The 16,944-nt window shown below is 40.4% G+C and overlaps 1 protein-coding gene across 5 annotated transcripts in view; it reads left to right on the forward strand.

Annotated features, from left to right (window-relative positions):
- ARMC9 (armadillo repeat containing 9) overlaps positions 1–16,944 on the forward strand; it is a 52,332-nt gene continuing 35,388 nt past the window's right edge. Inside the window, exons 1-10 of one of the 5 annotated variants that reach the window (XM_038145216.1) lie at positions 2–1,000; positions 1,406–1,493; positions 2,017–2,136; positions 2,619–2,789; positions 3,830–3,985; positions 5,642–5,734; positions 6,358–6,382; positions 8,062–8,219; positions 10,052–10,150; positions 15,563–15,598. In XM_038145216.1, coding sequence (XP_038001144.1) covers positions 1,443–1,493; positions 2,017–2,136; positions 2,619–2,789; positions 3,830–3,985; positions 5,642–5,734; positions 6,358–6,382; positions 8,062–8,219; positions 10,052–10,150; positions 15,563–15,598 — 909 coding nt within the window. In that variant the 5' untranslated portion in view covers positions 2–1,000; positions 1,406–1,442. Of the gene's footprint in view, positions 1,001–1,216; positions 1,494–2,016; positions 2,137–2,618; positions 2,790–3,829; positions 3,986–5,641; positions 5,735–6,357; positions 6,383–8,061; positions 8,220–10,051; positions 10,151–15,562; positions 15,599–16,944 lie in introns of those variants that run through there. The other 4 variants (XM_038145218.1, XM_038145219.1, XM_038145220.1 and 1 more) reach the window with 4 other exon arrangements.

Below are 16,944 nucleotides of genomic sequence, written 5' to 3' on the forward strand. Positions count from 1 at the left end.
TGTTGGTGGCGTGGGACAGGTGGCCATTGGTCTGCGTTGGTGGCACGGGACAGGTGGCCATTGGTCTGTGTTGGTGGTGTGGGACAGGTGGCCATTGGTCTGTGTTGGTGGCGTGGGACAGGTGGCCATTGGTCTGTGTGGCGGCAGCCCCAAAGCTGTGCTGGTGTGATGAGGGCAGTGAGGCTCGCTGGGACTGGAGATGTTTCTCCTGGTGATGCAGCTCTCTGTCCTGCTGTTTCTGTGCACCCAGTTCCCAGACTGTTTTGTCCATATTGTTTTTTTCTAACGGAGCATCTCTAGCTCTTCCCAGCCCCTGCCATTTTCGGCTGGAATGCCTTGCTGTTACTGAAAACCAGCTCTGACACCGAGACCCCGGGCAGCCCCTGACTGATCATGCAACGCTGTCCTACAGCGTGCAGCTAACATTTGCTGGAAACCTGATGTTAGTGGGGAAAAAATCATTAGCACTGTTAATTGAAAAGGGACAAAGACTCGACACGGGGCTTGGCCAATCCTCCCCTTTGCTTTGGCGGGGATTCCATCAGGGAAGGCCTTGTCGGACAGCGCGGTCCCAGCACAGCTCATCGCACCGTGCCAAGGCCGGGTTCAGCCTCCTCCCGCCGCGCTCGCTCCCTGCAAAGCTCCGCCCTCCTCGCTCGACGTCTCTTTCAAACGAAACTTCCAAGCGGGAGGGCTTTTTCCTACCCAAGGCGGAGCGGGGGCACAACAGCCCCGGTTGAAGCCGTTCGTCATGGCAAAGCCCGATCCGCCCCCCGCCCCCCGCAGCCGCCCCAGGCCGCGGCGCCCGCCGCTGCAGCTCCGCCCGCCGCGCCACAGGGGGCGCTGTCCGCCCCGCCGCCGCGGGCACGCCCCCGACACGTGACGCACCGCTCCCGGGTGGCGATTGGCTGAGAGCGGTCACGTGCGCGGGACGCGGCGCGGGGGCGGAGCCGCGGTTGCCGGGGCGACACCGGAGGCGGCTGAGGAGAGATTGGGACAGGTGGGATTGGGGGACATGGGAATGGGGGACATGGGATTGGGACACGTGGGAATGGGGGACGGGGAGATTGGGACGGGGGAGTGGGGGACAGGGAGGAATTGGACACGTGGGATTGGGGGACATGGGAATGGGGGACAGGGGGAATGGGGGACAAGAGGGATTGGGGCGGGTGGGAATGTGGGAGGGCTGGGACTGGGACAGGGAGGATGTGGGGCAGCGGGATGTGGTGCAGGTGAGAGTGGAGCAGGTAGAGCGTGGGCCTGTGTGTATCTGTGTGTGTGTCTGCCTGCCTGTGTCTCTCCTCATACCCTCTGGGGATGCCATGGCTGATGGGCCGTGCCGTGTGAGCCCTGTGCTCACACAGCTGTGCTCTGCACTAACACCCCCTTCTTTGCCATTTTCCAGCTTTATCAGTGATGAGAAGTAGCAGCAGCCCTTAGCAATGGGCGATGTTTTAGCGTATGAGGCTGAGTTACTTGGACTAGTGAAAGAGGTTGGTTTTCTCTCTTTATTTATTTTCCTTTTTTTTTTTTTTAATGATTATTGCAACACAAATTTCTCAGTGTTTGCATTCAGAGCCAGGCATTGTAACTGAGGTCTGTATTCTGGAGTTATTTATCTGGTTAAGTGTTGCTACACTCTGAAATTGTGCTGACTCCTGTCATGCTCTGTCAGTTCAAAAGGCTCAATGTCCATTAAATGCCAGCAGTAAATTTTCTCCTTTGGTTGATTGAAATGACTGGCTAAACCAAGAGGCATCATTCTTTCAGAGATGGTGCACTCAGTTGTCTCTAGGATGCAGGAGGAAGTTTAGAGACAGTATTTTCCTACCATGAAGCATCAGTTCTGGGTTTATCACTTTGCAGTCTTTGGCATTTGTGGACCATCCTGCAGAGAAACTTTGCCATTTCATGGGCCATTCATTGAAGCATTAATCACCTAAAAAATAGGATTAATCATTTACTGAAGCATAAATCATCTAACGAATGTTGTTTCTCCATGTTTTTATCTTACAGTATTTGGATTTTGCTGGATTTCAAGAAACGGTGAAAGTATTTAAAAAGGAATGTAAAATAAAAGGGAAGCCACTACCTAAACCAGCAGATGTTTCCTCAGACGATTCATTGCCTGTTCAGGTAATGCATCATTTACACTTACTTTGAGTAATAATGAAAACTGAGGTCACTAACCACCCTGTGAGTTATTACAACAGTGAATTGTCTGAACAGATTCTTGATTATTTGAAGAAGTCTCCTGGCAGTCTTTTTCCAGCACAGGAACCTTCAAGTTTGGGGTTGGAGTTATTTTTTTTTTCACAACTGCAGTCATTTTGACCTCAAGGCACTAATTTTGATTTACACTACTTTAAGTTTTTACTGATATGCTTGAAAATGTGGGCTTTGCTTCTTGTGTTGATGATTGATTCAGGCTCTCAAAGATACTAAAGATAGGTGAAGAAGGAATATTTGGGTAGTCATTGAATTGTGGGGCATTTGTGAATAAAACTTTTAATTGGAAGTGTTCAGATGGCGCTGGAATTCTTCATTCACTAACCTACTGCTGAGAATATATGGCTCTTCTGTGTTTGGGTTTTCACTTGGTGCTTTCTCTTTCACAGGAAGGAATGCTTGCAGCATTTGAAGATGGTGATCAGAAAGTTTTCTTCCAGCTCTGGGAGGAGCATATTTTGTCTTCAGTCCCTGACAGTGATCCAGTTGCTCAGAACCTGGAGTTCTATCTCCACATCTACTTTGCCACCTTCCTCTTGAAACAAACTATGGGAAAGCCTGTAAGTTTAGTTCACAATTCAAACCTCAGATTGCTGTTGTTTGTTTTACTTCATTTATTTGCCTTTAGTGTGGATGAGGATGGGATATTTTCTAATAATTATTCCAAGAATATGTATCTGGTTTTGGCCACAGTCTGCATTTTAGTTCAGCCAGATCCTTTGTATTGTGGAGTACAGAGATGGAAGTTGGAGCTGTCCTTATCCCAAAGTTCCTGAAGTATCTCAACTTAGAAAATACCAAAATGGCAATACTTTCACACTTGTAATTGTAGATCATAGCAGATTCTTAAAACATTTAGTTTGCTTGAAGTTTGGACTGGAACTGTGAGTTGAAATACAATAATTTCTGACTAAATGGCAAAGCTCAGTTTTGACCAGCTCAGTATATCATACTGAGAAATATAAATCCCAAGATTTATATTATAAAACAAAATTTTGTGTTATTTTATGTTATAAAACAAAATCTCTGTTACATGGGACTTTTATGCTGAAGAGACATTTAAGTAGCTTGGATTCAGCCAGATCAGCCAGGGCTTAATAGCTCCTGGCCTTCACCTGTCAGCTGCTTACCGGGGTATTTGGATGCCTGAGTCTGTTTTCCAGCCTCTAAGGAGCTTTTGTTCTGTTCTGTGTGCCAGCTCCACTTCCCACTGCTGTGCAAGTGGATTTTTTTTGTTTCTGCACTTACCACTGAAATAAAGCATGTCTAAAGTATGTGTTTTCTCTCTTTCCTGAGTGTAGCAATGGCATTTTTCTTTAAAAATCTAGCCTGAAGGGAACAGGAATAATATACATGCAAAAAGCAATTGTATGTCTCTTCTTTCTTTGGACCTGGATGAGAGAAACAACTGCATTGGTTTACATTTTCCTTTATGACTGGTGAAAACATAGAGGATGTTCTCTAGTTAAATAAATACTGGTTTTTAGATAACAAATATACTGGAATTTCAAATTTGGTATTAATATACTTGGGTTTGCCAGCTTTACAGTGCATTTAGAATGGTAGTTTTCTAAATTAAAAATGCTGCTTTATTTCCTAGGACAAAGCTGAACTTGACGAAAGGATTTCTTATTTCAAGTCATACCTGGAAACAAAAGGAGCTGCACTGAGCCAGACTACAGAGTTTCTTCCCTTCTATGCTTTGCCATTTGTTCCAAACCCCATGGTACATCCTTCCTTTAAAGAACTTTTCCAGGTAAGTATCTGTGTGGCAGAGATGGTTTTGTGGTGACTTACACTGACATACCTACACAAATTTGTTTGTGAAGCATGTGTGGTATTTTTTAGAGATATTTGCTCTGAATGCTTCCCTGACCATGTGGACAGTTGTGCTGGCCTGGCTGAGCAGCTGTGGCAGCCCCTCTGATGCAAGGAGATGCCTTCAGCCTGCATTGCTGCCACACTGCTTTTGATACCAAATCAAAGCTTAAGTGATACTTGCCCTAGGGCTGACTTTGGATGTACCAGCTGATGAGGAGCTCCAGTTAAACACCAAAAAAAGACATGTCCTGCCATTTTCCTTTGGGACTAGCTATAAATAATGAGATAGACTGGTTGACCTCAGAGATGGAGTATGACTACTCTTTTTTAATTATACATAGCAGCATTTTTTTTTAATGTGTTATCTCAGACGAGATCCTCAGGTTTATTCTGAGTAACCCAGTGTCCAAGCTCTTAGTCCACACTCACTCATATTTTCTTGTGGGAATTGTTCAATTCATTCCATGTTAGTCTTGAAACACAGATTGTTTTATGTTTGAGAAAGAGCAGCAGTGAGTCACTGGTTTATGAAGCAGAGTTCTTATGGCTTATATTTTTCTCAGGCATCTGGTGCTTTATATAGCTGGAGTTCCTGTCAGTTTGTGTAACACATCTTGAAAAATCATATGCACTCCTCTCTGTAGGAGACAAGGTTCCTTTGGTAATATACAGTGTGCTGTGGTACACCACTGCCTGGATACTGAGTTGGTAAATGCAACAAGTAAATTCTGTACACTCTCCAGCATGGTGAAATAAGGGCAGATCTGAGCTGTGAGAACAGCTTGCAACATATACGTATACAGCAGTAAATTTAGGGAGCTCCTGCTACTTGTTGGAAGACAGAGCTTTTATTTCGCTGGCTGGCTTTTCCTCAAGCAGAAACCAGCTTCACTGGAGGCTTGAAATAGAAGACATGAGTATTTGGTGGATTCCTAGGTGTAGTTTGACTTTTTCCCTTAACTGTTATTTCCTTGTCAGTATGAGACACTACGTCAGGCAGAGGACAGCATTCCAGTTAATGCTCTTGGTCTGTTCTGCTGGTCTGTTTTTCCGGCAGTGGCTGTTTTTCTCCGAATCCTTATTTTAGAACCATTGCACCCACCAGTGTCATGTCATGATGCTTGCAGCAGTCATTGACAAAACTTACAATTCCCCAGTATTTTTAGGAGCAAAGGATGAAAACTGAACAGTGCAAAATTAGGAATTTTGTTCTCTATTTAATACATGTAAAAATATTTTTTTATCCTTTTCTCAAGTTGCTTGTCTTTTAAAGGTGCTTTTACTTTCAGGGCAGTTGTTGTGTGTGTATATAAGCCACCAACACTATGTGACAGTTTTGTACTTTAAATAAAGATACACTGTGTTTCTAGAACTCTTATCTAGGAATAATGCTGAACTCCCCTCTGACTTCAGTGTGCTTTCATGGGGAGTGAGCAAACACATTCACATCAGTAACAGTGAAGGGAAAATCTTTTAAATCCAGTGCTGGCTGCCTTGTTTACTAGTGGGAAGTTGCTGTGATCCAAGCAGTACTTTCTGCAGAGTGTACATATTTGGTGAATAACTGTCATTATTTGTTTTTCTTTTCAAGGATTCTTGGACACTGGATTTAAGGACAAGATTGGAAACGTTCCTGTCTCTGGCTCTCAAAGCCAGACAGACTCCTCGGCTTCTCACTATATTTGTATCCTTCTAAGAAAACGCTTTGCAGATAATTAGAAATACTGTAAAGAGGCAGTATAATTTATTGCAAGAGTGTGTTGCTAAGATTTATTGCAGAATTGCAGTAGCATTGCAGTTCAGTGTTTTTATGACAGGAATCATTGTTTATATTCCACATTCAAAAATAAACTTTTGAAAAAGTAATATAAAGACCATGTACAGTTCTGTATGAACCTACATGCTTATCATGTGATCATTCTTTGTTTCCATGTATAAATACAGGATACCCAAAGGCACAAACCTGACCTGACTTCTTTCTTGGCATTTCTAAAGCTGTTAGTCTTTTAAATTAGCCTTTTCAGTGACTAATTGAAAATTTCCCAGGCCTTTTAAGGGTTCTAGAAATTATTTGGTCACTCATAGGTCAGTGAATTATCTCAAGTCCCTAGGCAACATTGTGAGCTGTGCACTTACGAGATTTTTTATGTATTTGTTGTTGATTTATGTATTCTGTAGAGCATCAGGCACTTGCTATTTGCTGGGGTAGTAGGAATATCTGGCTTGGTTGAGGTTCTCATTCTGAGTGTCTGGAACAAACATTGAAAAGGTGCACATTTTCCTGATCTGCTTTTACTCGTGCAACAGAAGGAGAGTGGACAGTGCAACAAAGGTAAATACTGGGCTGTGGTAAGGATGTTCTGTAAAACTGTCAGGGGCTATGAAAGTAGTGGGAGGTTTACCTGCAGGGGTGGGGAAACCAGTGATGCATAGCAGAAAGTCCTTGGAAATCCAGACCCCAGCTTTGGTAATAGCTATTGATAGCTTTTGGAGCTCAGTAAGGTTCAAGCAGTCAATAAGTATCAATAAGTATGGACTAGAAATGGGAAAGGGCCTACTAGTGGGATTTGTATTAAACACCTGTTCTGTTCTGAAACATGGTAAAAACAAGTGGAGAACTCCATACAGAGGGCATACCAGCTTTCCTTTTCTAGTTCTGATGAAAGTAAGTTGCCTCAGATTCCTTTCCCTTGCTTCCAGGTTTTATGTCTCATTCAGTTGTTCTGGTGACTGTCTGATGATTTTTGTTCCTATTTACTCACTTTGCTTTAATAGTACCTCCTAAAGTAGTACATATTAGTATATCCTGAATAAGAATGTGTTCATTGAAGTGTGACTGGCTGATGTGTTGCATTTTGAGGTAAGCTGCTTATACACACTTTAATGTGTGTGTGACTTGTGGTCCTTTAGAAATAATAATTTCAGCACAGAGTCCTGTTAGATGCTGGTAACACTTGAAACATGTGCCTTTGAAAAATCAGTTCAATAAACAGAACTTAGGTTTCCAACTACCTTTCATTGATTTTTTTCACTGGACTTTCTGCATTTACTTTCTAGTTAGGGATTTATATGAAACCAGTTGGATTCTTAAAATTACTTTTCCTCTTGAGTTATTTTATCTGTAGGTTTATCCTGAAGATTTACTTTTTGTAGATTGAATTAGGCAGAAAGTTAGGTATTCTCCCAGGGTGAGTTACATATGTTTCTTTGTTATTTTGTGCTTTGTGTTGTTGCATTAGACTTTCACTGAATAATAGAAAGGTCTCTTGGATTTTTATTTTCCAGAAGTTACACTTCTTCCTTGTGCAGGACTTTCCTGAAGGCAATAATCCCATGCTCTTATTAAAAAGAAATAACTACCCAATTGTACCTGACTTATTTGGGGCCTAATTAGTTTTAATTTGGGCAGGTTCTGTGCTTTGTGCAGGCACTGTCATGGAATTCAATTCATGCAGGTCAGCCTGAATTTGCAGATCTGTTATGTGCCTTGAAGGTTGAGTCAGTTTGGATTTTTCATAAAGTTTACTTGAGGACTGTCTCATATGAAGGTTTTGGATCCAAGAGGTTGTTTTTGTAGTATCCTGCTCACATCACATGGGATCCACAGCACTTACTCGCTGCTGGAGAATATTTATCAGTGAAGGGAAAATGCAAATTTGAGTTATTTTCAGAAACTTAGGATATTAAAAGCAAGCGATAGTTTACAATTAACCACTGAGTAATGGATCATCCTCTTCACAAATGTATTTAGTGATGTTTACTGCCTTATAGTTGTGTTGCTACTGTAGCTGTGAAGCAGTTGGTTCCTTGGACAATTAAGGATTAATAAATTCTCATAGGCGTTGCAATGAAATGGAATCTTGCTAGAGGCATGAAATTATCCTTGTAGGCAAATTCCACACCTCAGAAATTGAGGTTGTCCCTTCAGAGCAGTAAAAAGGCTTGTTGGTTCTTTTGTCCTTTTGTTTGAATAGGTGATGCTATTTCTTTTTTTTATAATTCTCTTGACAGAAATGGTGCAACATCTTCATCAGCAGTTAGTGAAGCGTGAGCACAGGTACATGACCAACCTGAAACGATTGCGCAAGTTGCAGATGGACTACCGTGGTCTCCTTGAAGTCACTGCAGAGCTGGTGGATTCTTTGGAGGCCACAGTCACTGGCAAGATGGTAAGACATGACCCAGATGTGCACTTGCTTCCACACCCCCCAGAAAATGGAGACCAAAGGGTGAATTAAGCTTCATAGTTATGAGCATTTCTGTTAGAGCTGTGGCTCTTTACTAATGAAACACAGAACTTTGGATGAGCTGTTCTCCCATTGCCCTGGTGAAGGAGGATAAAAGAAGTGCAAAAAGTGGGTTGAATTGTGCTGGTTTAGAAATCTTGAAAAAATTATCACCGTCTCACAAGACATCTCAGATCTCTTGTGCAAGTCCTCTTTTGGGCTTTGGCAGCAGCAGTTATTAGAGGGCACTTTGGTGATTACTGATTGCAGTCCAGCCCATCAACAGTTGTTGTGTATTTAAAACTTCATTCACGTCTGTTTTAAATTCCACAGTAGGGGAAACAATCTTCTTATCCAAAATTTTGGTAAGGAAAAGCTTTGCTCTCTGTTCTGCTAAACTGGACTTGTTAATTTAATTGATAAAGGGAACATGGAGATAGGAGTAAATGAGTTATTCATCATGTGAAATGGGCCACATGTATGTAAGTGGAGATGATACAACTTTCTTAGGAGTATTTTTTGTATGAAGTTGATTGTCTTTTTCATGTGTTGTGCTCCTCTGGGAGCATGAGTTCTGTGTAAACTGAAGGCTGTTCTTATGGCAGATGTTAGTGGCCCCTAGGTGCTTGTAAAGGAAGTGTGAATTGTTAGCAGGGAGAATGACCTGGCATTTCCTGGGCTGCCTGCTGAAAAGTCAGTATGTACCTTCCTCCTGTCATCAGCATGAACACCATATGGTTTGTTTCTCTGCTCTGGGATCACTGCTGCTACTACTACAGGGAAGAATTTGCTTTTGGGTGGATTATGCTTTACAGCAGATTAGGGAAGGTATCTGCTCAGCAATAAAATCAAAGTCATTCATTTGCTGCCTCCCATTTACACCTCCGTGCTCTCCAGGTGATACCCAGATACCCTCTGTGGTCGGGAGCCAGATGCTGGTTCTCTCCTGCTGCGGATGTTGTTCAGTCTCCTTTGAGAGCCTTGTGCAGGGCACTCGTTTGGTTCCTCCCTAGTGTGTCCAGCTGAGGGTGCTCTTCCGTTAGGGATCCTGGATTCTGTCATTTCTGAATCCAAAGTGGAGCTGGGTACTGAAAAAAGTGATATTGAAGTTACAGCGTTCCGAATTTGAAGGGGTTCATTGTCCTGCTGAAGGTCTGGGAATATCAGAAAGGTCCCTAATTACATTTCTATAATCTCAGTCCTATGGTCTCTCTTCTGGGGAAGGTACTATCTCTCCTGAAATTAAGCTTGTCTGTTGAAGTGTAGATTTCCCAAAACAAAAACCCTAAATCCACTGAAATGTTTTGTATTGAAAAACAAAGTTCTGTTCTGTGTAATTCATATTTATTCTCTCTGCTGTACAAGACAGTTGTGTAAGTTCTACTCTTTAGGTAAACAACACGTCAGCATTGTTTCAAGCTCAAAACTGCTTCATTTTTTAGTTCGATTTGATTTTGAACTTTTAGATTCACAAAAATTTGTATGCAAATAGAGGTGTGACAATCTGGTTTTCTCCTAGACTCTCTGAAAGTGTTAAGTACTAGTCTTGTGAATAGCATAACAACTCCCAGATACAGAGAATTTACAGTTTTTAAAATTACTGTACAGAATGGTAGTTGCAGTGTATACCTTGTGCTTGTGTCAGTGAGCCTCAGGTGTGTTATTTCTTACTCTTTAAAAAACCCAAAGAAACAGCCTTTAATATAGAAACACTTGTCTGTTAGAAAGTGTAAGTTTTATGTAATCATGTTCTCATTTTGTTTCCTAATTTTTAGATTACACCTGAGTATATTCAAAGTGTTTGTGCTTGCTTGTTTAGCAATCATTTGAAACAAACTGTAGCACACAACATTGACTTCACGAGGCCTGGAACTGTAAGTATAAATGTTTGGGATTTTTACTGTAACTGTCTTAAAAGAGAATATTACTTAAGCTACATATAGAACAATAAATGTTCTGTAATGGGAAAGACAAAACATAATGTGTTCAAGCTTGTATAAGAATATGGCAATACATTGTTTTGTTGATCTCAGATGCTGGTCAATGACCTGGTTGTGTAGTTATAGCTGTGTAAGTATGGTTAATTCTGTTATTGTGAGGACAGTAAAATTTATGTCTGTTAAAATGCTAACAAAATGCTTTAAATAAGCATTAATCATAAAAGTGCATCAAAATGTTTTACTAAGAAAATATTGTGTACCACTGTTCTACAAAGACTAGCCAAAATCATGAACTGTGCTTGTTGTTTTTGCCATGGCAGGCATTCATGTGTACTTAACTTTGTAGCAGGAGAACTTAGTGAAGTGTCAAAGGAAAAGCAGAGGAAAATAAAATTCCTGCTTCTTATTCTAGCCAAGGTTTTTAATAACGATGATGCTATGGGTACATTTTGTTCTTCTTGAAAGTTTGCTACAGAAAGATAAGGAGATAATACAAATGCTCCTTTTCTACATGCTAATATTTTCAGAGATAAGTATTATTCCTCATTGCTCTTCAGGCTGTTTTAAATGCCCTCATTTACCTGTTAATGGTCAGAACTCCTTTCTCTGACATGCCATGAGTTTAGGAGGTGCACTCTTATGCAGCCTGCAAAAGCTGCCAAAAGGTTTCAGGGTTTCAGGGAGGAACCAGCATCTGTTTGTCTGCTCCCTCAATATTAGGTGCTGTCTGCTGCTCCCCTCTCCTCAGATTTATATCATACCCATAGCTTATCTCATCTCCCATCCCATAATGTCCCCCCTCCCACCCCATCTTTCTTCTAACCAACAACTTTCAGAGGACTTTGCTCTTTCCTTGACAGTGACTTTTTGAGATAATGCTTTAGGTGCCTCAGTAGTCTTCTGTATTTTTGCCATCTGATGTTGAGGTTGTGTTTGTTTCTCCTTGCCTGTACTGAGATCACCCATTCTGTACAGCCATGTGCCCTCTTCTCTCTGTTCCTGCTCTCTGCTTGCATCAAGACTTCTCTTGTTCTCCTGTGCTTTCAAGGTGCTCCATTTGCCTAGTGTATTGCTTATTATTTCTATTCTTCTTATCATACTTTGATCCTCCAGTCCCTTTTAGGAAAGGAGGAGAGGGAAGAGTGTCATCCTTATGCAAGCTTCTGATTTCTGCTTCCCTAAAAGTGTGTCTAAAAGCATTTCTGCTCCAAAAGTGCCTTTGCTACTATACTTATGGCACCATGGCTACTTTGACACAGTCTCCACCTATGCAGATAGGTTAGAGAAAGAGGATATGTTGGTGGTGGATTTTTTCCCTGCTGGAAGTAAATTTTTGTCCCACTTCTCTAGGTTAACCTGAGCAAAGCTGTGTTCTTCTGGCACAGTTGTATGTTTTTATACTAGGCTTTGCTAGCAGAACTATTTCTGTGTGACTTTGTGGCTCATTTATCCACACTATTTGAGGTAGTGGCTGTGAGAGCCAAGCTCTCTAGTGAAGGACCAGTCCAGTTATAGCCCCGAGACTGTTTAGATTAAGGGTTTCTAGAGTGGTTTAGGTCATGCCTTGACATTGAGGTTCTAGCAGCTACTGTGGTTGAACTCTCATGTTGTTTCTATAGGCAAATCCACACAGGCTCTCTGAGGCATTAGCCAAGTTTTGGAGGGCTAATCACAGTCTTAGCATATAGACATTAACTGCATCATAATCAGGTTTCCTCATCTTATCCTTTTGTCCCTTCTTTATCATATTTTCTTGTTTATTTCCCATGTAAAAGTTTCTGGTTTTATACATGAATAGCAAACATAGAAATACAAATAAATGTTAGAAGAAAGACTCGATACTGTCTTATGAAAAGAAAAATGAGATTCCTTTCTCATCCCAGAATATTTCTAACCACTCCCTGGCTTTGTTGATGCAGGAAGCCAGATGAGATGAACTAAAATTCTGACTATTTGCCACTAGGCCACTCAGGCATGCCATTACTTTTTCTTCAAGGATACAAGTACTTCACTGTTATACACTCAGATGTTATTGTTCTACCCTTAAGTGGTTTCAGGTTTTTGCATAAGTTTTGGAATAAAGCTGGAGGCACTGTGACCCAGACTAAGTAGTAGCACGAGTTCACAGCATCTGTGCTGGATTTGTGTTGGAAGATTCATTCATTTTTTGCCCATAACTACTTAGAGGCACTAGAGTATGGTCTTTCCAGCTAGTTCATTTCACAAACCTCCTGCTGTAAGGGCCAGCTGCATAATTACAGAGAGAAGAGACTAGCAGAGGGGCAGCTACTTTTTCATCCTTACCTTACCATCATCTTACCTCATTCTGTAGGTAAGAAACAGTCAATGACTGTTAAATATGGTGGTTTGTTGGTTGTTGGTTTTTTTTTTCCCCCCAATTCACCTTGACTGTTCTGGATGATCCTGTCTCACTGACATCACCAATGTCAGAACAAGGCCTTGAAATAAATTGGTTCTGCTGGATCAATATCTCTAAATAAATGAGCAAAAAAGGGGATGATTAGCAAGGAAATTACTTTTTTTTTTTGTACTGTCATGCAGCCTTAAATTTCTACCACTGTTATTTATGTATGGGTATGAGTGGACATGCATTACATAGTTTGGAAAGAGAAGGTGCTTGAGTTCACAGCCAGTTGTACTGATGCAGCTCAGGGGACAGTCCGGGTTTTGGGTCAAGTACTGAGAGCAGAAAATGCTAAAACTGCATCATTCTCTGAGATCTGTACTTGAACTTTGGAATATATTTTGTTAAATCAGCTACACTGGTAGTTTTTAGCTACACTGGGAAGGAGGATTATATGAGTACTGTGACCAAAATGAAGTATTGTCCAAGGAAATTAAGGAGTATACCTTGGATTATATCCTTGGTAGCATTATTTGTATGCAAAATTGATTTTGTTCCCAGTACATTGTGCTCAACTTTTAATGCTGGAGAAAGTCATATTGTGTAGTAGAAAGCTGTGAGGTCTCAGGCTTTGAAATTACAATAAAGGTGACCTGTATCAGCTGTTAATGTGCAAACATCAGCTTCCTGGCTTGCCCTCCACCATGGCTGAAGGCCTGTCCTTTCAAATTGGAAGAAATTTGTATCAGGAGAACAAATCCCAGAGGCAAGTCTTACTAAGCAGGCTTTAAGACCCGAGGCAATGACAGCCGAAAGAGTTTTCCATTGTAATCATACCCTGAAATCTTACTTAACAAGGGCTTCTGGTGTCAGCTCCGTGTTCTCTGGTGAGCTGGATTGGATCTCATTCTTTTGCAGAACAGCTCCATGTCTCTTGCTAGCTCTGTGACTTCCTGGGTCAGCTTGATGAGCCTGATCTACAGTCCATTAACAGGATGCTTCTGCTGCGTGCAGTGGAAGAGAGGTCACACTACTGTTACAGTTGGGAGATGTTTCCAAGGCCTCTAAAGCTCTGCTTCACCCTAAAGTTTTTCTCTTAGCTGCAGTTGAATGTTATCTTCCATCATGTCATTTGACATGTGTGGTCCTGAATTGGGAGATAAGAAACCTGAGAGAATTGTCAGAGCAGAAGGTGGGGATTTAAGAATAGGTCATGACAAGAAAAATAGGAGCCCACAGTAGTCATTACAACTATCCCAAAAATTAAAAAAAAAAAAAATCTTCCTTGTTCACAGTTTGTAAGCGACATTTTAACTGTCCAGATGAGCTGGTAATTTTGTCCAGTGACAGAATTTAAAAAAAACATCCCACTACTTTTCCACAACTTCAAGAGTGGTAGCAAAAGAGACCCAAAACTTGCAAGGGACATTAATTCACCTAATTGTAGCTACAGGTAAATATAATCAGAATGAAAAGCTGCAAAAACATAATGGGCATTTATTCTATTCCATGACACAGGTGCAATACATGCGAACAACTTCACAGCTTTCAGGTCACAGAAAGATTCTCCAGTGGTTTACACCCATCTCTACTATTGACAGAAAGTGCACATCTGAAGAAGCAGTTCCTGTTTTGCCTGTAATCCAAAACTCAGAGAACCTTATTACCTTATCCCTAATCCAAAATCCAGGAAGGTGTACACCTTACTTCAATCAAAAAAACCTGGTTTTGGGTTTCAGACTTGAGCCTGTGCTACTTTTGGTGGAGTGTGAATGTACTATGTTTGTGATAAAAAGCCAGAATCCTCTTGGCTTCATGATGTGTATTGAACAGAAAAATGCAGGCATCAAAAACTACAACTCCTGCTTCTCATCCACCAGATAAATCAAGACTAGAAAAGGAAAATGTAAAAAAAAAAATTAAAACTTGACTTATCTCAAGAGTGTTAAAAATATAAGGGACTGTGATAGTCCTGTAATAGATTACTGTACTTGAAAGTATCCTTTTCAAATTTACCATTACCCACATCATTTCCCTATCCAAAGGAGCACTAAAAAGTCAGGAATCTATTAACTCCTCAAATAAATGTTTTCTTCAGCTTGTCAGACCTGCTGCTCTGACCTATTCTTAAATCCCCACCTTCTGCTCTGTTAAAGAGCAGCCTGCTAAATAGGGTGTTTATGTGCTTATTCATCTGTACAAATATGTCCTCCAAAGTAAGTACTGGCAGGTTTGCACAAAAAGACAAATAATTAATGTTGGTCTTATTTCATTGTGTTGAACTGTGTACTTTTATTTTTAATTAAGACTGTTCTTTTAGATACAAAGCTGTTCTAAGTATTTTAGTCTAATTAAGGAGAACATGGCATATTTTGTACTGAACTACTCAAACCATGAATTAGCACCATTCTTTATTTTAGTAACTGCATACCTAGGTTTCCCTCCAGAGACTTTCTTAGTTTATCCCTGGAACCTTTTGGGATGAAGAATTGATACATTGCTGAAAGTCCTTGTTACATGCTGGTCAGAAACTCCAGTCAAAGCAAGTGTGGAGAATGGTGGCAGGTGCTTTCTCAGGAGCTGAGGTCTTCTGATCCAGGCCATGTTCAGGGTTTCTCTCTTGGCTGCTTCAGTGGAGTGAGCAGCACAGGTGATATATTCCTGTCAATTTGTCAGTGCTTTGTGTGTAGCTGTTCTGACCCTGACAGTGTTGAACAATGTGCAGACTAGGTGAGTTTGCCAAGTGTTTAGAGGAGAGCTTCCAAATATGTCACAAGAGAGATGCAGCAATTTCAGTTGTAAGACATGCAAGTATGAGGATTGGGAGAACGTGTTTATACTTTTCTTTTCAAAGCCAATGGTCTGTTAATTTTTAGCTAATTTCTATTTTTTTTTAACTGTGCATTTCTCTGTGATTTATTTCTGTTAACTTATTTTTTTTAATCTTCTTTATTTTAATGTGTGTCTGTTTGCCTATAAAGGGATATTACTCTATGAGCCCTTGTGATGACGGATATGTAAGTGTCTATCTTTATTTCCTTTCATGTTGCCTGCTCAGTCTCTCACAGTCTGTATTTCTCTTTATTTCACAATGTGCAGCAATTTTCCCTGCATTTTAACTTGTCATGACACTAACTGTGTGGTTTATGAAGAGCCAGAAAATGTACAGGGCTTGGAAATTCTGCATGGGGAATGGAATAGATGTTCTGGGTAACCTTATGACTTCATAATGCACTTAACACAGCATGCCAACATAAGAGCAGCTTTGTCCACAACTTTCACATGAAGCACAGCTTCTTACAGCATGCGGGAAGCAATTGTTTCTTCCATGGGATCATCTGTGTATAGTATACGTTCTCTCTGAAGTGTGCCAAAACCAGCTGACCCCACAACACCTTTGACGAAGCAAATAAATATTATTGCTCAAGATAATTCAGCAAGTTGATTCATGCTTTTCAGAGGGGTGTTGTATTTTACATATTTGCATTTTTTGTTCCTAAAGTCAAACTTCCTTTCGGTAGTAAGGATTATGAAATTCTTTCACACAGATAAAATGATCCTCTTTCACTGAAAATGCAAAATTATATTCTCTGTACTGCCTGTGACTTCTGTAACCCAGATGGAAGTTTGTATTCTGGCAATACTACAAGTACACCATAAGTATCTAATTTTGCCCATAGTCAGTGCATTCTTTGTGAAGAAAGGAAATGAGTCTACTTCTAAGTAACTCAGTATGTAATCAATTCATAAAAGTGATTGACACCAATTCTGAAAGATGCCAGTCAATTTAAAATAATATGTATTTATATTTTTATCACCTTCTTTAGGTAAAACAAGATTTTGTCTTTCAAGAAAAGCTGCCTAAATTTCAAACATATATATCACCTGGAATTAAAATAAACCCTTTGTGAGCATTAAACTTTCCACTTAGGACAACATTTTATTTTGAGAAATAGTCTCAAATATTTGAGAAATAATTGAGAAATAAAAGTATTGAATGCAATAGACTATTCATTACATACTTATTTTTATCTTGATGCAGAGAACATGACCCACATCCACCTATGGTGAAAGATCACCTGTATCAATCAACCTGTTCCCACTGGTGACATCAATGTTCATAATGGACACTTTTTCCTTGATGTTAAGCATTTTCTTCCTTCATATAATTCTCTGTTTTGAGATTGAGAAAGGTTGATGACAGATGAGCAATTATGAATCAAATTATTTTTGCTAAAGAAAAACTTTTTCCTTATACAGATTAGTATAAAGCATTAGTTAAATAAAACTTTATACAATGTAGAATGTAATAGCTTACTGTGCAGAGTTGTTTATAAATTTTTGCAAAGCTGTCTGCCTCTGA

This window comes from Motacilla alba, chromosome 9, assembly GCF_015832195.1.
Source record: "Motacilla alba alba isolate MOTALB_02 chromosome 9, Motacilla_alba_V1.0_pri, whole genome shotgun sequence".
Taxonomy (NCBI): Eukaryota; Metazoa; Chordata; class Aves; order Passeriformes; family Motacillidae; genus Motacilla; species Motacilla alba.